Source organism: Canis lupus, unplaced genomic scaffold (assembly GCF_011100685.1).
Source record: "Canis lupus familiaris isolate Mischka breed German Shepherd unplaced genomic scaffold, alternate assembly UU_Cfam_GSD_1.0 chrUn_S1675H1869, whole genome shotgun sequence".
NCBI classification, from domain to species: Eukaryota; Metazoa; Chordata; class Mammalia; order Carnivora; family Canidae; genus Canis; species Canis lupus.
In genome coordinates, this window is record NW_023330522.1 from 13,999 (window position 1) to 39,287 (window position 25,289).

The following is a 25,289-nucleotide window of genomic DNA, read 5'->3' on the forward strand; positions in this document are numbered from 1 at the left end:
TATTCATTTGAATTTAGTTGTTTTATAATTGTGCTTCCTTTAACTTATAACTGGGAGTTACGGTTGTGTAAGATATACAACATAAGGAGTTTATATATAGTTTTATATTTGCATGTCTTTAACATACTGAAAATACTTTAAGTTAACAATAGAGAATCCTGGGTATCTACTCAGGCTTGAGAAATTCTGTTCTGGGTGATTGGGAATCACTGAAAGATTTTAATAAGGAAATGACAAATTTGTTCTTTAGAAAAATCACTGGCAGCAGTGTGGAGGGTTAGGAATTGAAAGTACTTTAGTAAGGCAGGAAGAAGGCTACTTAATATAATATTATGATAAAATGGCGGGGCCCTAAGTTTACTTAGGGGATATAGAGAGGAGATGGATAGGAGTTAGAGTCCAAAGGACTTGGTTGTGGGCGAGCAAAGGAGGGGTAACCAGGATGCCTGCCCTCTGGGGGACTTTGTGGTAAGATAAAGACAAACAAGTGAGGATGAAGGGTAATGAGGCTAGAGATGATGCATTTAAAGTCAGCAATGATTTGAATTTCATTTCATCCAAAGAAAATCCAGTTCCCTTTTCTGGGTCCCAGTTTTCTCAGTGACAGCTGCATTCATGAATTACCAAATTAACTATTATAGCGCGCTCTAAAAATACACATAGCACTCCACAGTATGCTGTAAATAAGTCATGAAAAATCAGCAAAAGCCCAGGCCCTGAAGGAAATTCAGCAGGGTTAAAAGGAGATGTGACCTTTTTTTTTTTTTTTTTTTTTTTCTGAACGCTTAAAATTGTGACCCAGCGCACACTCACCCCGTATTGTACTCTGCTCTGTACTCTGTCGGTCGGATGTGCTCCCTCCCTTGTCCACGCAGGATCAAGGGGTAGCGGGCCCAGCCCACGCGGGAGATGCAAGGACACCACCTTCAAGGGACACGCAAGGCAGCGGGGCACACCTAGCGCAGCAGCGTAGCGGGAACGTTGACCCTAAAGGCAGGGAGGGGTAGTTGACAAAGTCACCTTTTACGGAGAGGAATCAACGTGGAATATCTTAGTCCAATCAGAATGTAAACATTTGGGATTTTATTACCAAAAGCAGAGGGGACAAAGAAAGAGAAAAAAAAAGGCGAGAGGAAGGAAAATACAATTATTGAGAAACCAGCCTGTGTGTCCCCGCAGGCCACAGAAGGGCAAGCTCTGGAAAAGAGCCTTTCAACACTAGTTTGGTGGGCAGGCCAGCATCTTCCACCACCAACTCAGGGCATCACGTCTATAGACCCAAAATGTCCAACGTGCGACTGAAGGGAAAGCCGCGGGGCGTACCTTTAGCACGGACGCTGCTTTGGGAGGGAGGGGGTCGCACTCGACACGGCCAGGCCCCCCTCCCCCTCCCCAGAACGAAAGCCGGGAGCCGAGGGGCGTGAGGGTACCGGGGCTGCACGGTTCGCACACCGAACCGAGACCAGGAGGCGGCAGCACAGCGCCCCCGACGTTCTGCCCGGCGCCGCGCGCAGACCCGGAAGAGAGCACCAAGCCGCCCTACTGCGCAGCCTCCGCCTGGCCGGCCGGCGGAGCTCGCGTCCCGCTGCCTGATGGGAGTTGTAGTTCTGGGAACGGGGCAGGCTCCCTCAAAGGGCTCTGGGAACTACACTTCCCGGTGAGGGGAACTGCTCCAGCAGGCCGCGCGTTTGCGGGGGCGTCACACCGCCCGCACCGGGGTACAGGGCTGCAGGGTGTTTGAGGGGCAGGCCGGAAGGGGGTGTCCTTCCCTTCACTCTGCGCTCAGGCGGTGCCGATTCCGCCTTACCTCGCCCCACTGCCGTGCGCTCCCTGCCCGGCGCCCAGTGTCCGCTTATCCTGGGCCCCTCAAGGAGTTGGGGCCTGGAGGTTCGGAGGTAACGGCCGCTGCTTGGCGCGGGAGCGAGGGGCGCCCCCCTCTTGGGCCCAGCCAGCCGCGCACCCGGCCCTCGCCTCCATGGGCCCAGCTCAGAAACCCAACGTGTGCCGCCAGCTCAGTCGCCGGGCGCTGGGCTTCTTCTCGCGGGACGCAGGCGTGGTGCAGAGGACCAACCTGGGCATCCTGAGGGCGCTGGTGTGCCAGGTGACCGCCGGCGGCTGGGAGTGGGGCCCGCTGGGGTGCTGTTTTTCCGCGTTAGAGCCCCCCTCCCTCTTTAAGAAGATGCCATGTCTTGGGCTGGGAAATCCAGGCCCTGAACCTGAGGAATTAGTAAATAGCTATTAATAGAACCGCCAAGTGCTTGGAGTTTTAAGCTTCTTACGTCTTCCTGCAAACCATCTTCCTAAAATTTGGTCCCCCCCCCCCCCCGCCGCTTCAAACGTGAGGCCAAAGCGAGGAAGATACGAACATAATGTTTTAAATGACCTACTTGAGATTGCTTTGAAAACTGTGGGTTTAACTCTCTCCCTTAAAATTGGTGCACGGTAGAGACTTAACGAGTTATTATTCCCTAAACCAAAATTCCTTATGTCTTTCAGGAAAGTACTAAGTTTAAGAATGTGTGGACCACTCATTCTAAGTCACCTATAGCCTATGAGAGAGGAAGAATATATTTTGACAATTACCGGTGCTGTGTCAGCAGGTATCTTTTTGATGAACATTTTTGCTGTAATTGACCTCACTAGTTTTTATCTTAACTAGTTTTCATAGAACCACATGCTATCTCGGTGCATAATGAAATAGGGGAGTGGAAAAAGGAGCTCAAAGTAAGAGTAGATGGTAAAGTGGATGTAATTTTAAAGTCTTGTTAAATCCAAAGATGGAAATTTTATCTTTGCAAATACCAATTTAAAGCGAATTTACTTTATTTTTTATTTTTTAAGATTTTATTTATTTATTCATAGAGACACAGGGAGAGAATGAGAGGCAGAGACACAGGCAGAGGGAGAAGCAGGCTCCATGCAGAGAGCCTGACGTGGGACTCCATCCAGGGTCTCCAGGATCACGCCCTGGGCTGCAGGTGGCGCTAAACCGCTGCGCCACCGGGGCTGCCCAAATGAATTTACTTAAAAAAAATAATAATAATAAAACGAATTTACTTTATAGTGCAGGTGAAATGACAGATTGCTCAGGGTATAGAAGATATCAGAGTCAAGGGAACCAGATATCAATAAGTTAGGTGCTGCTCTAGAGAAAAATTTATGTTTTGTTTTGGAAGTACTTGCCTCTGTTTAAGAGAACATTTCAAACTTAACTTCAAAGAGAATCTCCACATACTCATTACCTAGATTCAAAGGTGATCCAGATTTTGCTGCATTTGTAGCATTTGCCCCATGACCTCCTTTTTCTTGACCTTTCTACTAAGTATTTTTTTTTTAAGATTTTATTTATTTATGAGAAACACACAAAGAGAGAGAGAGGCAGACACACAGGCAGAGGGAGAAGCAGGCTCCATGCAGGGAGCCCGACATGGGACTCGATCCTGGGTCTCTAGGATCAAACCCCGGGCTGAAGGTGATGCTAAACTGCTGAGCCCCCTGGGCTGCCCATCCTTTTGTTCTTTTTTTCTTTCATTCTTTGTCTTCTCTGCTTTTATTTATTTTTTATTTTTTTTCTTCTCTGCTTTTAATTGAACATTTTATATGATTCTATTTTCTATCTACTTTAGCATATCAATTATACTTCTTTTTAGAAATTTTTAATCATTGCCTTAGAACTTCCAAAACATATTTACAACTAATCTAAATCACTTTCAAGGGATGCTCAGAGGTTGAGCATATGCCTTTGGCTCAGGGTGTGATCCTGGGGTCCTGGGATCAAGTCCCACATCCGGTTCCCTGTGAGAAGCCTGCTTCTCTCTCTGCCTATGTCTCTGCCTCTCTCTCTCTCTGTCTCTCATGAATAAATAAATAAATAAAATCTTTAAAAAAAATCAGTTTCAAGTAGCATCATACCTCTACATGGGTAGTGTAGTTACCTTATAATAGAGTATTTCTAATTGCTCCCTCTTGCCTTTTATAATGTTGCTGCCATTCATTTGATCCATAGGCTATATTCACTGAATGCCTTGTTGCTGTTATTATTGTGAACAAATTTTCATCTGTTAAATCAATTAAATATAAGAAAAATAAAGGATTTTATTTTACCTTTATTTATTTTATTTGAGAGAGAGAGTATGTGCACACATGCACATGAGCAGGGGGAAGGGCAAAGGGAAAGGGAGAGATCTCGGGCAGACTCCTTGCTGAGCATGGAGCCAGATTTGGGGCCGGATCCTAAGAGCATGACCTGAGCCACCCAGGTGTCCCTATTTATTCCTTTAAACATTCTTCTTTTTAAAGGTAGACCTATATCATCTTTCTTCCCTTTGAAGAAGGTTTTTGAATATTTCTTGTAAGGCAGATCCACTGACAACACATTCCCTCAATTTTTGTTTGCCTGAGAAAACCTGATTTCTTTTTGACTTTTGAAGGATAACTTCTTGGGATACAAAATTCTAGATTGGTTGGGTATGAAATAATGATTTATAAGAAATATATATTTGGTCATTCAGATGAAGATCTATTTCTCAGATATATTTGGTCTTCATCTACAGTTACTGAAAATGCTTTAAACCCATAAAGGTAAAATAGGTGTTTTGTTATTAATGAAGATAACTTTCTAACCCCACCCAAGAGTAAGGGCTTTTTGCCAGTAGAACCAACCATGTGATTGAGGGGTTGGAACTTTCAGTCCCAACCTCTGACTTCCAGGCAATGGAAGGGAGCTGGAGGTTGAACCAGCCAGTGGCCAGTGACTTAGTCAAACATAACTATACAGTGAAGCCTCTGTAAAACCACAAGAGGATTGGGTTTAGAGAGCTTCCCATCAAATTAAAAGAAACTAAGGAGGTGGTCATTGGAACCCCAATCTGTATAGCCCATGGATCAGAAACACAGGGGTTTCACAGCCTGGGGGTTTGGTGACTGGCATCTGAAGGTGGGGGGTGGAGGGCAGTCTTGTAGGACTGAATTCTTAACCTATCGAATCCGATGCTATCTCTAGTAGGTAGTGTAAGAATTGAGTTGAGTTCTCGGACATGCTATTGGTGTCTTAGAATTGCTCAGTGTTGTGTGTGGGAGAACCCCCACCCCTCATAATGGAATTGGGTCCAGGAGTCTTAAAAGACTGGGGTGAAGGGCATTGTTTCATCACTTTAAATATTTTACTCCATTCTACTTGCTTGCATGTTTGCTGAAGAGAAGTCCAGTGTAACTCTTATCCTGTTCTTTAGATAAGTTGCTTTTCCCCTCTGGCTTCTTTCAAGATGTTCTCTTTGTTTTTTATTTTCTATAGTATACAGGTTTTCTAATTGTCCTTCAGTTCTAGGATATTGTATTCTGCTTTTATCACTTTTTTGTTCTAGTTTGGGAAGTGTCTATTGACATATCTTCAAGTTTGCCAGTCTTTCCGTGGCTGTGTCTGGTCCACTGATGAGCCCGTCAAAGACGTTCTTCATTTGTGTGGAGTTTTGATTTTTAGCATTTCCTTTTGATTTTGTTTTTAGGTTTTTTTTTTTTTAAGATTTTATTTATTTATTAATGAGAGACACATTGAGAGAGGCAGGCTCCATGCAGGGAGCCCAATGCAGGATTCGATCCTGGGACTCCTGGATCATGCCCTGGGCTGAAGGCAAACACTCAACTGCTGAGCCACCCAGGTGCCCCATGTTTTTAGGGTTTTTAATCTCTCTGCTCAATTATCCATCTGTTCTTATACATTATCCACGTCTTCCTTTAGAGCCCTTAGCATATTAAATATAGTTATTTTAAGTTCCTAATCAGTAATTCTAAAATCTCCACCATATCTAAGTCTGGTTCTGATGACTGCTTTGTCTCTTCAATCTTTGTATTTTGCATTTTAGCATGTCTTGTAATTTTTTGTTGGAAGTTGTATGTGATATAAAAGAAATTGCAGTAAATGGGTCTTTAGAGTGAGATTTTATGTTTATCTGGCTAGAGATTAGGCTGTGTTTTCTGAAACTATAGGTGCCAGAGGCTCAAATTTCCTGTAGTGCCCTTGTTTTTGTTTGCCTGGTACTGACTCAAGTGGCTTGCTCCTGCTAAGCGTGGTTCTTGGTATTCACCTCTCTTTCTAGTTTTGGGGGCAGCAGTTTGCTCTGTAATTCGTAATTCTCAGATAGAACTAAAAACAGTTGTTGATTTTTTTTGTTCAGCTTTTTTCTTGACAGGAGTGTTGACTTCTAAGTTCTTTGCATGTAAAATCAGGAACCAGAAGTTAGAGAAGATAGTTTGAGATTTGTTCTGACCTGAGGAGGGATCCTGCCAGCAATCTTTTTCTGAGTCTGTCTCGCAAATTAGCCAGCCTACACTTTAGCTTGTATGACCAATGAATCTATAAATTTCTTCCCATTTGCCTTTCACCACAACCTCCACTGATTTTGAGAGTGCTCCTAGGCTAAAACTTATCCACACTCTGTTGCAAATGAAAGTTCCTTTAGGAAGAGAATAGTGCTATCTGCTTTATGGCCTACTTCTTTGCCCCAGGCAAAATCTTCAAGCCAAGGGTTTAGAGTTGGTACTGGGGGTGTAGGGGAATCAGTGGCAGGCTCTCTCTGAGGGACTCCCCTATTCTAAAAGCTAAGCATCTAGAGTTGAGGCAGATATTAGCCTCAGATTTTCTTACGTCTCTTACTGTGAAAACACTGCTTTATGAGGTGGGCTAAGGGTAATCAGAGCCAATGTATTCTTAGGCTTGCCATGCCAACGTACAGTTGGGGCTAGGTGGAAGAAGGAAGTCCCATTCTTGACTGCACTTACCCAGGATGCAGCCTCAGCAACAAGCAGCTGGGAGCTACATGAGAAGTGGTATCATGATGGACCCCCAAGAAGGTGGCCCTCTGGAAGCTGAGGATAGAGGGAGTCCTGTGCTCTTGGCCATACAATTGTTGAATAGTTTTCATTTTGGTGAGCTAAAAGTGATAGGGAGTGAGCACATCCTATTTTAAACATCATAGACTCTTACTATTCTTACTGAACTCTAGTAGATTTTTTTTGGATACATGTTTCTTTGCTGTATGCTCTAGGACCATTTCTAGAGACTTTAAATAGTTGTCCTTTTATAGTGTTCACCAGTTTTCCTGGAGAGCATGCCCTCAGGCTATCATGTTGGAAGTGACTATCTGGACATTTCTTTATATGATCATAATGTCACTACCACACCTAACAAAATTAGTAATAATTCCTTGGTATTTAATGGTATTTAATAACTTACCCAATTTAGAGGTATCTGCTTTAATTTAAAAAAAAAGTTAAATCTGAGTAGGTGGCATTGGTTGGTGATCTAATAGTAAATAGCTGGAGTTGTTTACTATGGCATTCAGGGGTGTTATAATTTAGAATCACATATGAGCTTCCTTTCATTCCTGTGAAATTCTATTTGTTTAGACCTTTGAATCAGAAAATCAAAGGTGAATAAAATTGTCACTCTGAAAATTGTTTCTAAATAGTAGTTTAATTTTAAAGTTCAGGGATGCCTCAGTAGCTGAGCAGTTGAGCGTTTGCCTTCAGCTCAGGGCATGATCCTGGAGTCCCGGGATCAAGTCCCACATCGAACTCCATGCATGGAGCCTGCTTCTCCCTCTGCCTATGTCTCTGCCTCTCTCTCTGTGTGTGTGTCTTTCATAAATAAGTAAATAAAATCTTAAAATTTTAAAGTTCATCAGGTAAAAAAAAGGAAAACACCTATGATCATATCTCAGTAGTAATCAGGGAAATAGAAATTAAAGGTAAGAGGCTATTTTTCACATAAAAAATGTAGTGTTCACTACTGGTAGAGGTAAATACTTTTTCAACCTTTCTGAAAGAGAATGAGGAGTTAAAAAAAAAAAAAAAAACCCTAAAGGTATTTCATTTTTTACCCACTAATTTTCATCCTGAAATAAAGGGACTCTATCTAATTTTCACTTTACAATATTGGAATAATAGTTTATGAACTCCATGGAATTCAGCAGAGATATTCATAGTAAATATTCAAGGGTAGAGAAAGAATTCAATATGATCCAGTTTTGGAAAATAATCTGCAGGAAAGTATACATATATATAACAAAAAACTGGAAGAAATGAACCAAAATGTTAATAATGGTAATTTTTATAATCTTAGAGTATTATAATCTATTTTATTTTTCATATTTTCAGTGAATTTTATTGTGAATTTTGTGATCAGAAAAAAAAATGTTAACATTTAGTTAAGGAAAGCAAAGTAGCAAGCTATATCTTGATATTCCAAATCTCTGAAAGAAAAAAGTCACTTGGCATTGAGCAAACACTGTCTGTTATCAAGAAGAATAATCACTCATTTTTCTTTTTTCCCCAGTGTTGCATCAGAGCCAAGAAAACTTTATGAAATGCCAAAATGTTCCAAATCAGAAAAAATAGAGGATGCATTATTATGGGAATGCCCAGTGGTAAGATTTGTTTTAGAGTATTTGTTTCCAACACATTTTTAGCCTAAAAGAACTGATTATTCTTAATATATAAAAGAATAGGGATCCCTGGGTGGCGCAGCGGTTTGGCGCCTGCCTTTGGCCCAGGGCGCGATCCCGGAGACCCGGGATCGAATCCCACATCGGGTTCCCGGTGCATGGAGCCTGCTTCTCCCTCTGCCTGTGTCTCTGCTTCTCTCTCTGTCTCTGTGTGTGACTATCATAAATAAATACAAAATTTAAAAAAAAAAATAAAAAATAAAAAAAAAATAAAAATAAAAATAAAAGAATAAAGCTTAAATATCATAGTGACCCTGACTTTTGAAATGAGTCAAGAAAAAAATTATATTCTTTGCTTATTTTTCTCATGAAATAATTTCTATTTTAAAAAATTATACATTATTATAAGTGTATTTTAAAAATTTGATGCCATTTGTAAATCTTGAAAACTAGAAAAAGTTATGAACTGGTTAAAAGTTTTATAAGCAATATAAGCTAGTTTAGAGTTATTCTCAATGTTTCTCAATAGTTTAAGAGATCATTCTACCGATTTAAGAGATCATTCTATCAAAATAAAATATTTATTTAGGGTAACAGTTATGTTACATGGTCTTTGAAAGTAGATTCCTCCATGAATCTTGGTAGGAAAGTAATAAGTCAAAAATAAAAAATAAAATAATAAAAAGTAAAATAAAATAATAGGCTAACCTCATTCTAGCAGACAAACCAGCATTGCCCTGGTACGCATTTTTCAGAACACTGTCTTCATAAGATGATAACATCTTATAGTTGCTAGAGGATTTGAAAGAATTGAGTTGTAGACAAAATGAGTTTGGTATTCTGAGCTTAAAAGGTGAAACAAATTTATTTATAGAATTACTTCTCAGAGTCCTGAATAATACTTAGAATAATGCTAATGTTCATGGTGATTGTCAAACCATTTCCCAAAACTCTTGATCATACAACTTCCTTTTTTGAGGTATATTTCTACATATTGGTTTTGTATGGGATCAGTGTTTTAAGAACAGCACGTAGGAAATACTGTAGCAAATTATTCAGGTCTTTAATCTTGCTGGTTGTTTTTTTAGAAGAAATAGAACTTACAATATGTGACCAAAAATACTGTTTAAAGGCTAAGAGGCTCTGCTTTGAATTTACTGTTAAAATTCTTTCTCTTTTTAAATACTGTTGTTTTTATATAAAATTATAGTTTTCCAGAACTGCTGCTTTCTTTTTCCCTAGACACTTACTCTTTTTAAAAAGAGACACCTTTTTAAAAATCAGAAAGCTTTAAATTTATATTTTTTTCCATAATTTCTTCTTGAAAGCTGAAAATAACTGTAAAGCCTTTTAACCTATTTTCATTTGTGGGGGGAGGAGGATGACAGATTTCTTAATTGAAAAAAATTTTGAAGATACCCGTGCAAAAACACCAGAAATTTAGAGCAATCCTTGCAAAAATAAAGCTTCTAGTAACCTCTAACTCCTATTCTCACTTCTCTTTAAACATTTTTCATTTGAAGTTAAGCAAGATTTTCCATTAAGAAAAACTAAGAAGCGTATCATATTGTTGTTGACATATTGATGTGAAACCATGTTTACATCATCACTCTTCTTTCTTTCTTTTTTTTTTTTTATCACTCTTTCTGAGACAATGTGTAAAATACAACTTTTGGTTTAGGAAAATAGCTCAGACCTACTACATATGCTATTTCAAATTCTTCTTTTTTAATAGGCAAGATATAAATAGTGTATTTTTTAAATTTAAAATCTCTAGGAGATGATACTTATATTAGACACCATACAATAAGAATATTTACATCATCACGTGATTTTAGTGTAAGATATCCAGTAGTTAATAAGTTTATACACACAACCAAGAAACAAACACAAAAACCTTGTTTCTTTCCCTAACATTTGAAAGGGAAGACAGATCTTTAAAAGCATGTGTAAAATAACTATGCCTTCATTCTTTTCTATTCATGTTTCAGTCTAAGTGAATACTACATTAATTTCAACTTTCCTATCCTTAACTTTCCTTTTAGAACTTTGTTCTTAAGGACTTCTGGATGGCTCAGTTAGTTGAGCATCTGATTCTTGGTTACAGCCCTTGGGGTTGTGAGATCAAGCCCCAAGTGCGGCTCTGCACTCAGTGATGGGTCAGCTTGGAATTCTCCCTCTGTCCCTCCCTGCTCTGCTCTCGCTCTCTCTCAAATAAATTTTTGAAAAAGAGAGAATTCCCTTTTTATTTTACAAATCAAAGTAGAACTCCTTGTTTCTCTTTCTTTTCCTGCCTTAGACTTCCACCTTGTGGCAGCTGCTCAGTGGCAGGTATGCCCAAGGTAGTATTCCCTCCCTTTTTGGGGGGAGTAATTCATTGGCGACAGAGAATATCTTTAAAACCAGGCCCATCTTCTGTTTTTCTTTGGCTGTCTTGATTCTGCATTCTAGCTTTTAATTTGGAGTTACGGTAGAGCCACAATCATGAAACGATTTGTCATTTTGCCATTTTGACATCTATCAAAAGGGAAAAAAGCCTTGGAATAAAGAAGCAATAAGGAGAGGGGGGACCTGAGCTGAAATCAATAGTTGGACACTTAACCGACTGCGCCACCCTGGTACCCCAAGAAACATCGATTCTAGCAGATGACTTATGCTGTTATACCTGGTTTTAAGAACTGTTATTATTATCATTGTTGAATTTGTTGAATTATTTAATGATAATTAATTCACATTTGTTGAATTATTTAATGATAAATAATAAGTAATAAATTATTTCAGGTACTGTTTAAACGTTTTATGTGAATAAACTCAATAAGTTAATGATGAAAATAATTTCCTACAGTCTCATCTTTCCTTGTCTTAATTCTCTTATTTGTACATTTAATATTCTTTGGTTTACTTATCTATTTCTTTAAAGTTTTAGCTATTTTCTTTGGACATAGATTTCTGCAGATTGTTCATGACTAACCAGTTTCATTTTTATACCTTCTATTTTTTAGGGGGAAATACTTCCCAATCCATCAGATTATAAATCTTCACTGATAGCACTGACTGCTCATAATTGGTTATTTCGCATATCAGCAACTACTGGAAAAGTCCTTGAGAAAATATATCTTGCTTCATATTGCAAATTCAGGTATTGTGACTTTATTACTCAAGATTTTATTAAAATATATAAAATATTTATTAAAATATATAAAATATATAAAATAAACAATATATAAAATAAAATTTGAGACTTGTGGCCCAGGAAATTTCAAGCTTTTTTTTTTAAAGTTTCCCATTGTATATCTGGATCTCAATTTATAAACTCATTCTTTCTTTCCTCATGACTACATTTGAAAATCTGCGGACACAGACCCTTTATCGTTTTTTTTTTTTTTTTTTGTATCACTCATAAGTAACTAACCTATAATAGATGACAAATATCTCTCCCCTCTTTTTTTAATTCCCATCTGCAAATAGTATTTTATATGTAGGTTGCATTTTATGTTGGTTTTCCTGAAGGCTAGTCTGTTTCAGTTAAATCATTGCCTAGTACAGTCTAAGAACTGTCTTTTGTTTGTTTGTTTGTTTTTTTAAGTAATCTCTATACCCGATGTGGGGCTTGAACTCAAGACCCCAAGAACAAGAGTCATTTTCCTGACTGAGCTGAGTGTTCCTAACAACTGTTATTTTAACTTAGTAGTTGTATGTGTTTTTATATATGAATATAAATATTTGGAGTGAATATATGCATATAGAATGTGAAAGTAACATTTTTAATGCTTTTTATGATATTAATGTCCATTTTAAAGTAGGAATGGATTTTTTTTCTAAATTTTGAATAGTGTTTGATCAAACACAATTTTTATTCATTGACACTCTAGAAAGATTAAAACTATATTTTAGTAGAAATAGATCCATATAAAGATGTAAAGAGAATTTTTAAGTTGTTTCTTAAAAAAATTATTTTGCTTTTATAATTGAAACAACTAAAGAACTGTTTATGAAATATCTATTATATTTTGATTATAAGGAAACTGACTCAAATGCATAAACTTTCTCTTCATTCTTTTACAAGATACTTGAGCTGGGACACTCCTCAAGAAGTCATTGCAGTCAAGTCAGCTCAAAACAAAGGCTCAGTATTGGCCCGGCAGGTAGACATCTTTAAATATCAATAAATAAATTTTTAAACATCAATAAGGTGAGAAGTTTGTTTCCAGAGAAAATTGTCTGCAAATTTGTTAGGAAAGAACCAATAATCTTGGTTTCTGAAGAATGGATAAAAGTTGCTTACCATAAACTTAAGAAATACCCTTTAAACTACTCTGGAGAAGTACAGCAGATTATTTTACATTCCATAGTGGAAAGAAAGTGACAGAACCTTGTTCTTCAAAGTAAGGGAGCTATCTGTTTCAAGCAGAGAAATCACTCTAACTATTGGTAATTTTTTCTCATTTCTCATAGACATAACAGTGTAATTCTACTTTCAGATGATGTGACCATTATAATTATGTGTCTTTTGTTAGGCTCTTTATTATTAAATTCCAATTTATAATATTCATATTATATTAATATAACAATAAAAGTATAATGACAATATAATTATGTATTATATATGTTAAAAATATATTAATTTATATTATAACATTTTTAATACAGAAAATATGTTTTATTATGCAGTATATAAAATGTTTTTGTTGAACAGTATATAAAATATGTTTTGTTGCTAAGAAATATTTATTGATGGGGTGCTTGGTTGGCTCAGTTGGTTGGGCATCTAGATACCTTTGGCTCAGGTCATAGACTCAGGATCCTGCGATTGGACCCTGCATTGGGCTCTCTGCTCAGCAAGGAGTCTACTTCTCCCTCTCCCTCCGTGTTCTCTCTCTCTCTCAAATGAATAAATAAAATCTTTTTAAAAATTCCTTAAAAAAAGAGAAATGTTTACTGTTATGTTTATTTTTTTTTAATTTTTTTAATTTTTTAAGTAGTCCCTATACCCAGTGTGGAGTCAGACTGAGCCACCCATGTGCCCTCATGTTCTATATTTACTGTTAGAGACTTTTGTGTGTATATACATGTGTGTTGAAGGGCTGAAGGTTTAATGGACGTATCTTCAACATGTATGCTTTCTTGTTTGAGAAACTTTGCAATGTTCATAAATTGAAAACATCCACATAACTGTATGCTAGGACAGATGGATGTTTTCAACTCATGAAAACAGTGTTTCTGAAATTCTTTTGAGAACTGCCTGTAATTTAACCTTTCCTTTCAGGCAGGCATTCAACAGCCTGTTTTGCTGTACCTTGCAGTGTTCCATGTTTTACCTTTTTCACTCATAGGGATTCTGGAGATCAATAAGAAGGTAAGAACTTACTTCTTATTTAATTGCAATATTAATTTTTTGATAAAAGATGTAATATAGTTGTTTATTTATTAGATGTTTTGATTGCAAATATTCCCCTGGCTGTAAAAAGCTTTCTGATCTAGTTTGTTTCATATCAAAATACATGAGAATGTTTCATTTACGAAGAAAGCCTAATCATCCTTTCATCTTTCTGCATGTTTTTATGCCTTTCAAGTGGATAGTGTTGAATACCTTTGGTGTCATTAACAAACCTCTACTTTATAAAATTATGAAATGAGTAAGGTGGGTTTTTTTCAGAGGGATATTTCAAAGCTTGTTAAAATGACCATTAGGAAGATGAAAAGCTGCAACAAAAAGAATCATTTTAATTGCAAAGTATAGATCTAAAACTTGTTTTATGATACATAAACAAGACTTATAATTAAATATATGAGTTTTCCAACTCATTCAGTTACAGGTTTTATTCTTGTCATTGTTCCTGATTCATGGTCTGTTATATGGGAGAGAAAAAAGGACATATTTCCTTTGAGTAAAAGAATCAATAGCCTTCTACTTTTCCATTAACAAATTGTTACTTAGTCTGGGTGGATAGTTATTTATTGGTGTTTTCTACTGGTTTTTAATTATGCACTTTCCAAGTATTACTGAGGCCAGATCTTCAGGGTCCACTAATAGTCATTAGCAAATAAGATGAACATATTAAAAAATTTTGTATAAGTATAGTATACTAAACTACATAAAGGCCAATGAATAGTATCAGTTACTTATATACTGTTTTATGCCAGGCATTTTGAGTAGTTTATAACTTTGTAACATACGGTGGGTTCAGTTTGGAAGTTAAGCAGCTACCCAAGTCCTACATAAATAGAGAAGCTGGAATTAGAACCTAGATTTGACTCCAAAGTATGAACCAATTTTAAAATAGAGTGGCAACTTTATTAGAGCACTCATTATTTGAAAATATGTTTGAATTACACAAGTCCTCCTTTTCAAAGTGGAAAACAAGTATCAGCAAATAAAAAATCATGAGCTAGTCACATCAAAGCAAAGCATAATTATCCTTGTAAGAGATGACAAAAAAACACAACTTATGAATTTAATTATTTTCTTTGTGCGTGTGGATTAAGTAATTGTATATGCTTATTACAATCTAGAACAGGAATGAACACTTAGCTAAGTCATAAATTGTTTCTATTTATTCTTTGATAATAATTGGAGGGATTTGGTTTTGATTAGGGTTAGTTGGAATTGAAGCGTATGTTTCACCTACTATGTATAAAAGACTACCCAGGGGCCAGACTCAACGTGTACTAAAAGCTATTTATTGGGGTGGTAAATCTTCACTAATTTGTCTTGAGTAGGAACAGAAACAGATTTTCACTTAATTTCCACTTGTTCTTTCATTGCTATGAATATTTGTCTATGTTGGCTTTCGTTAAATATTAAATAGGCACAGAATCAAGTTTTTTTTGTTGGTGGTGTTTATCAGAGCTTTGTGGAGGATTATGACAGGATCCACTGCATAGAACAAAAACAGAAAGGAAACAAAGAACCAAAGCCACACTCAAAGTTAGCCAGGCTAAATGTCTCTATAAGTACTTGCTTGGTCTTTAACACCTTTAATTTTTATATGACTAAAATATCAAGCAGTATTAGATATTTAAAGAACAAAGTAGGGATCCCTGGGTGGCGCAGCGGTTTGGCGCCTGCCTTTGGCCCAGGGCGCGATCCTGGAGACCCGGGATCGAATCCCACATCGGGCTCCCGGTGCATGGAGCCTGCTTCTCCCTCTGCCTGTGTCTCTGTCTCTCTCTCTCTCTCTGTGACTATCATAAATAAATAAAAAATATATATTTAAAAAAAATAAAATAAAATAAAGAACAAAGTAATGATAAAAGTCTGGAGTTGGCTATTTCTCATTAGAAGTACTTTCTTAGATCCAATCTTTTCACTTTTTAGCTAAAAACTAAGTTTCTTTATAAATAACATTTTAGCATGAAGAATAGGTCCCTAAATTCATTTACTCTACTACACACATCCTGCATAGTAAAATTAGATGGTCTCAGTGTATGCCTATGTCCATGAGGAATAGGACGTTATTAAAAGATATTGACAAAACTGTAGAACGAATGGATGAACCAAATGAATGGTGCAGAATCATTTTGATGGTTAAGTGCTACACTCATTAGTGCTTCCTTTTGAGACTTTAGTGGCCTACAACCCTAATGACACTTTAACTTCAAGTCTCTAAATTATACTTAAATTATAATGGTAGGTAGCTGTGTTGTAGTGGTGACCTGAATATTAAGCAAATGCACAAACCACTGTGAAGACTCAGAGGATTGGCCTTCTGGTCTTTTCTCAGGTGATATCTACCTTTCCCCTCAGATTTTCGGGAACGTTACAGATGCTACCTTGTCTCATGGAATACTGATTGTGATGTACAGCTCAGGACTGGTCAGACTCTATAGCTTCCAAGCCATCACTGAACAGGTAGAGAAGACTGAAATTTGCCATATTAGAATAACTCGAGGTTTGGACTGAGGTATGATTTTTTTTTTTTTTTAATGAAATGCTTTTAGAGTAAGGCACTTGTGTAGATTTCAACTTGACAAAACTATACAAATGCAGAAAGACAGAGTAACCTTTAAAAGAGGGGAGGGAAGATAAACAGGCCCTTGAATAAATAAAGATATTTTCTCTGTCATATACATGTGAATTTGATTTTTTTCTCTCTTCAGACAGCAAATAAATAGGTGCTAAAGCCACCATTTTTGTTTTGTTTTGTTTTTAGTTCATGCAACAGAAACTTGACTTAGGGTGTGCATGCAGATGGGGTGGGACTGCTGGAACTGTAGGAGAGGCTCCTTTTGGCATTCCTTGTAATATTAAAATCACAGGTATGGCTACAATATATATAGCATTTTTTCACCTTAAAAAATAAGTGGTCATATAATTATTTATTATAATAATCCAGATGTTTCTCATAATTTAATGATAAACTCAATTCATTTTACTTCCATACAGTGTATTCCTTGTTACTGAATAGGTGTTAACAAAATCTATCAGTTATTCATTGAACTGGGGATACTGAGTCTGTTTGACTTTGAATTAGGGGAAAGTGAAACCCAACATCCCTGATAAGAAAAACGCAGATTAAATTTATCATAGGAAATATCTTTTCAGATTCTCAAATATCAAAAAGTTACATAACAGGGTTTTTAAAAGTATAGAAGTATATAAAAATATAACAGGATACTCATTTATTGTTGGAATCCTTTGTGGAAGACAGTTTGTCGATACATATCAAAGTTTTCAGTGTACATACTCCTTGAACAATTCCACGTCTAGGAGTTTGTATCAGATATATTCACATGTGTACAAAATGACAAATGTACAACATTATTTCTAATAGCAAATGTTTGGAAGTAATGTGTAGATTGGTAGGTGACACTAATATATCATTATTTGGCTGTATCATAAATTTAATTGTTAAAGATTTTTTTGCCTTGGTATAGAGCAATTCCCAATGTATGTTATTAAGTGATAAGAAGGAGTGTAAAATTATATATAAAAAGCTTCATTTGCATAGAGAATTCATGTTCACATGTTAAAAGTGTACGTATAAGCATATACTTTTAGATTTGCTTAGACTATATGGAAGGACACCCAAAAACCTGATAAACAGTAGTTACCTCAGAGGGATACAGATGAAAGAAAGACTTAGTTTTCCTTATATATCTTATGATGTGGTGCTCACGTTACTTAACCTTTGCCACAATGTAGTTCCTTGTTTATGCACATACACACGCAGCTCCTTGAAATTTCAAGAATTTGACTTACATACCATTTTATGGATGAATTCTAAAATTGTCGAACCAATTACTAGTTTGGACATATGGGTTGTTTTGATTTTCTGTAATTACGGGTAACATAAGAATACTCCTGTAGCTATCAGTGATTCCTGCCTGAATCACTTAGTTAAGGTGGGGGGCGGGGGGAATGGCCACTTGAAAGGATTCTGACATTCCTTCTGCCTTTACTAATGGACATTTTTCTATAAATAAAGACTTTCACTCATCACCCAGGGATGAACTATAGTTTCTCCCAAAAAAAGTCAAAATAAATACTTATTCTTTCTCTTTAATTAACAATATTTAAATAAGGAGTTGGTTTAATAGTCACTTCCCATGGTGGCAAATATTTTAGAGGTCAGCACACATAGACTCATGGATTTTTATGTCACCAAAATTACATACAGTCATTATTCTTAATGATGTTCAAATTGCCCCAAATTTGGCCAATGAGAACTCCATTATGACATACTCATAATAGCTTTGGAGAATTTCTTTGTTTTCTGGAACAGTGATATATCCCAGGTATATCTTTTATTTTCCTTGTCCAATGATCTGACAAGGAGCCATTTTAGTAGAGAATGCATCATCATTGACTGTGTTAGTTTCCTAGAGCTGCTGTAATACCACAGACTGGTAGCTTTATTTTATTTTATTATTTTTTTTAATTTATGATAGTCACACAGAGAGAGAGAGAGGCAGAGACATAGGCAGAGGGAGAAGCAGGCTCCATGCACCGGGAGCCCGACGTGGGATTCGATTCCGGGTCTCCAGGATCGCGCCCTGGGCCAAAGGCAGGCGCTAAACCCCTGCGCCACCCAGGGATCCCCAGACTGGTAGCTTTAAATAACAGAAATTTAATCTCTTAATGTTTTGGAGGCTAAAAGTCTGAAATTAGGGTATTGGCAGAGACGATTTCCCTCTGAAGATTCTAGGAAAGAATCCTTCCTTGCCTCTTCTAGCTTCTGGTTATTGCTGACAATCTTTGGCATTTCTTGCTTTGTGGCAGCATAATTACCACTTTTTCCTGTCTTCACGTGGCCTTCTTTACTCTGTTGTCTTTGAATCTCTCTCTCTCCTTATAAGACCACTAGTGATGGGATTTAGGAACCCCCCCTTATCCAGTATGACTTCTGCAAAGACTTTGTTTCCAAATAAAGTAACATTCACAGATACTAGGGTTTAGGACTTTGATTTATCTTTTTGAGACAGTTCAAGGCCAAGATCTATTTGTGTTCAATGCAATTAGTTGTCTTTATTTTTTGGTGAACAGAGCTGGGAAATATATTAAAACAAAAATTCATTAGCTCATTCTCATACTTCCAATTTAATTGTTCTTCGATTCTATATTTGTATTTCTTTTGACTCCCACTGAACTTCTTGAATGCTAATAAAATGTTATCCTCTTATATATATGTGATAATCTTAAAATAGCCATATCAGTGCTACCACTAAAAACTGAAGTCTGGTACGAAGGTTTAGATATCTCTGAAGTTCCTTTAGTCCTTAGTGTACAGTCCTACAGAGTAATGTGTTCAAAAATTATTTGAAATTATTTTTCTATATGATTAGGTTACCAGCTTTATGTAATTGGGTTCATTTGTTTTAGTTTGTTTTCAATTTTAGGTTTATTTTTCCCTTTTGACTTTATTCTTAAACTTGTAAAATGTGTGTATATTTCAAAGGTCAAAAGATATATAAAAAGGTCAAAAGATATGTAAAAAGATATAATCTGAGAAGTTTTGTGTCCATACATAGTCCTTTCATTCTGTTATGCCTATACTAACCTGTTCATAAGTCTCCATTACTTTTAGTTTCTAGGTTAGCCCTCACCTGTTTGTTTTTATAAAAATAAGCAAATGTATGTATGTATTCTTTAAATATTACCTTCTTTCTGGGGATCCCTGGGTGGCTCAGCGGTTTAGCACCTGCCTTTGGCCCAGGACAAGATTCTGGAGTCCTGGGATCGAGTCCCACATCGGGCTCCCTGTATGGAGCCTGCTTCTCCTTCTGCCTGTGTCTCTGCCCCCCCTTTCTATGTCTATCATGAATAAATAAATAAAATCTTTAAAAATAAACAAACAAACAAATAAATATTACCTTTTTCTTATACCAAATGCAGCCTATCGTACGCTCTGTACCTTGTATTTTCACTTAACATGTATCTAAATTTTTAAGCATTTATTTAATAGAAATACATAAGATTACCTATTTTTCTTATTGAGATAAAATTGATACATATAACATTAGATTAATTTCAGGTGTACAGCATAATAATTTGATTTTGCCCAGGACAAGTCCTTTCCCACTTGCTAGTAATTCTTCATAAATCAGGATAATGTCTAAGGCTAGACATTAGGAAAAGAGGGATTCTTGATGGTTTTATCCCTTAACCATATTTATTTATTCCAGGAGCTACTTCTATAGCTGTAAAATTACAAGTAGAGGCTTTAGACAAGCATACAGTGGCTACTTAACCAAACCCAACATGCAGTCATCCACAAATTCAGAAGATGGTCCTCCAAAACCAACTGGTCCTTTATATCCTGACCGTAGCTTAGGAAGGCCCCCTGGCTCCAAGAAATAACAAATGAGCTCTTGTGTTTGTTATAAATGGTTCCTGGATGCCTTTCTTCTGCATCCTGCTGTTTCTTATCTTTTTTGATAATAGACATTCTAACAGATGTGAAGCAATATCTCATTGTGGTTTTGATTTGTATTTGCCTGATACATTCCCTATATTTTAAAATTAAAGAAAAATCATGTCCTATTATAGCCATTCTTTTATAAACCATACAACATTTTGGACAATTTATATTAAAACTGTGAAGTATCATTGCTTGACCTTTCACAGACTCAGAGCCTTATTAATAATAATTTTCTTTTTAGTGCCTCTCTTTCCACAGTCCAGCCTGTAGGAGCCTCTTTTGCTAGCTCTTATTCTTTTAACACTATACTGACATCCTTGTAAATATCCTTTATAGCAATAACTGGATGGTTCAGACCTCCTAAAATTTCTTCACTACAAGACATGAAATCAGCCACTCTCAGAATTTCTAGGACTCTTTAATTGAAAATAGTATTGAGATCAAAATTTGGGCTTTTGAGGTTAGTGGGGACCCATCAGAATTGTGATGAACAGAGTCCTGCTGCTCTTTTGGGTCCATTTTTAGCAACTGCTGAGAAAAGTATTCCTTTTTAAACACATCATTTTGGATTGACTTTTTCCCCTATTGTTATATCTATTTTTTATTCTCTATAACATATACCTACTTGAAATTTTAGCCCCAAATTCAAACTCTAATTATATTTTTTCTTTTTATAATTTTTTCTTCATTCATCATCATTTGATAGCTACCATATTATCACATGATGTTTGTACTTCTTTCATAATTTACTTACTGATATTTTTGCCCAGTTTTCTATTGGGTTCATATTTTTCTCATTAAAAAGACTTCTTTATATATTAAGAGTATTACTCTTTTCCTAAAAGGTTTTTAAAAAGTACATTAAGTATAGATGTTACGTTTATCCTTGTCCCTTTCTCAGGACTGTCAGTTTGTGAAATCACTTTTCATTATTTTTCTCTTACATGTAGCACCAAGTAGTAAATTATCCTTGTGAAGAGGCCTAATAAAGTACATGCTTCTATATGTAACATGTGGCTCTTATGAATGGTTTTCCTAAGGCAAGCCCCTTTACTGACAATGATGGCCTCATAACCAAAAAGTTAACTCTTTTTTTTTTTTAAGATTTTATTTATTTATTCATGAGAGAGAGAGAGAGAGAGAGGCAGAGACACAGGCAGAGGAAAACCAGGCTCCATGCAGGAAGCCCAACGTGGGACTTGATCCCTTGTCTCCAGGATCATACCCAGGGCTGAAGGTGGCACTAAACCGCTAAGTCACCTGGGCTGCCCCAAAGAGTAAACTCTTAAGGTAGAAGGGTTAAAAAAAAGAGTCATAGATTAACCACCTGCCAAAACGGACTATGTGGTGTTTCCCATGGGCTGCCCAAAAGATATCTTGGTGTTCTAAAGCTGCAGTACCTTCCACTTACACATTTCCCTAGAAGTAAATCTGTTTTGCTCTACTTAAAATTAGTTGCCATGGAAGAGAAGAACTAAGAGGCACCAACAGACATTTCTTTTATAGTATATGACTAGATGCACCTAAACTAGTTGGGACGCCTGGATGGCTCAGTGGTTGAGCATCTGTCTTTGGCTTGGGGTGTGGTCCTGGGATCAAGTCCCACATCGGGCTCCCTGCAGGGAGCCTGCTTCCCCCTCTGCCTATGTCTCTGCCTCTCTCTGTGTGTCTCTCATGAATAAATAAAATCTTAATTAAGAAAACAGTAGTTAACTTGTCTAAAGATGATATTTATAGTAGTGGCTAACCTTGAATAAATTTCCACTGTAACAGGACCTATCCTAAGTAGTTACATTCATTATGATTAATATCACTTCTACCCTGGAAATGTTAAGACAGCTCTCAAAGTTTGCTAAGTATAACCTGTTAGTCTGGAATATGGAAGATTGCTTCCTCACACCTGAAGGAATTATTAGATACTTAGTTACCTTTTAGGATTGTTATGAGTGTTGGAAATAGCATCTAACCCAGAGTCTGGGACATACATGCCTAGTAAATGGCAGCAGCTTTTATTAGGTGTACTTTGTACACCTTCAGCCCATTTTTTCTCTCCACTCAGCTGCAGGTCACACATACCCTGGAAACAGATGTCTATAATGTTGACTTCATAGCATAATTGTTGCCTACTAGTCTTCTCTTTTCTTATCAATCAGCCTCTTTCCTGATTATATTTTATTTCTTGAGCATAGTAATTCTTCATTAATGGAAATTCATGGATGGTACATGCAAAGAAGGGTTAAATCAGTTTATGAATGAATATTCCAAGGCTACCAGAACAGAGAAACTAATAAATTCCTTTTGCCTGTCTCTACAGACACACCACCACTGCTCTTTGAAGTGTCCTCTCTGGAGAATGCTTTTCAGATTGGAGGCCATCCTTGGCACTACATCATCACACCTAATAAGAAGAAACAGAAAGGAGTTTTCCATATTTGTGCCCTAAAAGATAATTCCTTGGTAAATCATGAGTGATAGACTTCTTAGTAGTAAATTTGTATCAGAAATTCTTTATTTTCTACTTCTATAATAAGAATTCCTAAGAATTGCTTTTTATTTGTTTGTATTAATAATTCATCAGCAGTGTTAGGTACAGAAGAATACAAAGCATATAACAAACACTTGTGTGTACTATCAAGAATTTAAAAGCATTAAGATTTAAAAATTCTTAGAAACCAAAGATTTCTCATGAGCTCTCTGCAAAGCATCTTTGAAGCTCCATAGTGGGAATTATTGATGGAATATGTTCAGGCTGCCTCTGAAATTGCTGGTGCAATATGTAGTTAGTTTTGTTTTTTCATGGTTTGCTACTATTAGCTTTCTAGAGCAGAACCAGGTAGAACTCTGTTGATCACAATGTAAGGCTTAAAACACCTTGAGTTTTCAAGAACACTGTTAAGTTACTTATGGCAGAATAGGAAGAAATGCTGCATGGTAAGACAATAGAAATTTCTACCCCTTGAATTAATTTTTCTTTATTTTCTTTTTGAAAATAATTTAGGCATGATTTATCATTTAATTTAATCTAATTTAATTTAATTTATTGAGAGCTTAATGTGTGCCAGGCATGGCAGCTGGGGACACATTCCCTTCCCTCAAGTTGAAAGTACACAAGTAGATAAATAAGATGCAGTCTCTTAAGTATAGTGATTAAGAGACGTGCAAAAGAGTGAGTGCACAGGGAGTGGTGGAGGAGTTCTTCCCTGTCTGTTTTGTACTGCTGAGTTAGTGTAGTTTATTTCTGGAACCTATATATTTGATATATCAAATAATCTGACTTTTCCTGAAGCAGACTCAGCTCATTTCACACCCATCTCTTCCAGAATCATGCTCAGTCATTGTTGGACTCGGTGACTTTTAGTTACAGGCCACCTTTCACCACGCTGAAGATCAATACGGTCTTGGGTCTGGTTATCTGTTTACATTGATTTTGCTAGCAGGGAACACTGTCTATAGTGTCCTCTAGTTTTCTTTTGTGGGGACGTTGTTCTCTTTCATTTTTTCATTTATCTATCACATGTGGCAGCTCCTGTTTGGCCCAGCCCAATGACATCATCTTTTACAGTGGTCTCTCTAGGGGCTGTTTCCTATCATGACAAGTCTCTGATTTATCACCTCACACCACTGAACATGCTTCAGCCACCAGGATGCGTCGCATCTCTCTTTTATTTAACTTTTATATAAGAACTGGTAATACATATTAGTGCATGTGTGTATAAAATGGCCTCCAACATCTATATCTAGAATGCCTGTCAAGTACACTCCTTCCGTAATAACTGATTATAGCATCTAGTCAAATCTACATTTCAACATATTCATAAATTGCCAAATCCAGAGGAAGTTTTCAGTCCTTTCGCCAGATAGTTTTGCTGTAATGACATTAACTTAAGGATGCATATGTCCATTGCTTCCCCGCCTGTCAGTCAGAAGACTAACCCAAACACATGCAGCCAAACTGAAGAATTCAGAAAATGTTTCATAGCTTTCTATTAAACTGAGCTTTAAAATCTAGCATTCTGGGATGCCTGGGTGGCTCAGTGGTTGAGCATCTGCCTTTGGCGTAGGGCGTGATCCTGGAGTCCTGGGATTTAGTCCCACATTGGGCTCCCTGCATGGAGCCTGCTTCTCCCTCCATCTATGTCTTTGCCTTTCTCTCTGTCTCTCATAAATAAATAAATAAAATCTTTTAAATAAATAAATAAATAAATGAAATCTAGCATTCAAGCACATAAAAACTGCAGAAGCTGGCAATAATGCTGCCTTATATTTAACACAAAGATAATATTTATTTTGCATGTTATAGTAATTATCATAAAGAGAATTGTCTAAAGAAAGATATGTGTGGTATGTACATCTTTTATATTTTAAACAAAGGGGCATTTGGAGCTAATGCCATCTTGGACACGTTAATTTCAGTGGTTGCAACCAAAGTGCCTAATTAAATTGATTCCCTTATATGTATATGGGAATGTATATGTATATGGGAATGTAGTATTATAATGTAATAATACTACCATTCCTTTTAAAATTATTAGAATACGGGGGATCCCTGGGTGGCGCAGCGGTTTGGCGCCTGCCTTTGGCCCAGGGCGCGATCCTGGAGACCCGGGATCGAATCCCACATCGGGCTCCCGGTGCATGGAGCCTGCTTCTCCCTCTGCCTGTGTCTCTGCCTCTCTCTCTCTCACTGTGTGCCTATCATAAATTAAAAAAAAAAAAAAATTAAAAAAAATAAATAAAAAAATAAAATTATTAGAATACTTATAAAATTCCTGAAAAATTAAAACATTTACTAATACAGAAAATGTGTTAAATTCCTTTTTTTAAAAAAAGTATGGCATACAAAGCACTTATGACATAGTACCCCACCTACTTCTCTAGTCATTATATTTCTTTTGTAGGAGCCAAAATTAAATTTTTATTCATATATATGCATATACATGCTATATGGATTAACATTGTGGTGTTTTGGGTTTTGCCATCTCTTTTT

At 36.7% G+C, this 25,289-nt stretch overlaps 1 protein-coding gene across 3 annotated transcripts in view; it reads left to right on the forward strand.

Annotated features, from left to right (window-relative positions):
• Window positions 1-1,663: 1,663 nt before the first annotated feature.
• Window positions 1,664-25,289, forward strand: part of DCAF17 (DDB1 and CUL4 associated factor 17) — a 55,578-nt gene continuing 31,952 nt past the window's right edge. For all 3 annotated transcript variants that reach the window (XM_038589136.1, XM_038589137.1, XM_038589138.1), the window contains exons 1-9: window positions 1,664-2,101; window positions 2,497-2,600; window positions 8,333-8,423; window positions 11,444-11,580; window positions 12,508-12,586; window positions 13,708-13,797; window positions 16,189-16,293; window positions 16,595-16,700; window positions 22,617-22,759. In XM_038589136.1, coding sequence (XP_038445064.1) covers window positions 1,976-2,101; window positions 2,497-2,600; window positions 8,333-8,423; window positions 11,444-11,580; window positions 12,508-12,586; window positions 13,708-13,797; window positions 16,189-16,293; window positions 16,595-16,700; window positions 22,617-22,759 — 981 coding nt within the window. In that variant the 5' untranslated portion in view covers window positions 1,664-1,975. The remainder of the gene's footprint in view (window positions 2,102-2,496; window positions 2,601-8,332; window positions 8,424-11,443; window positions 11,581-12,507; window positions 12,587-13,707; window positions 13,798-16,188; window positions 16,294-16,594; window positions 16,701-22,616; window positions 22,760-25,289) is intronic.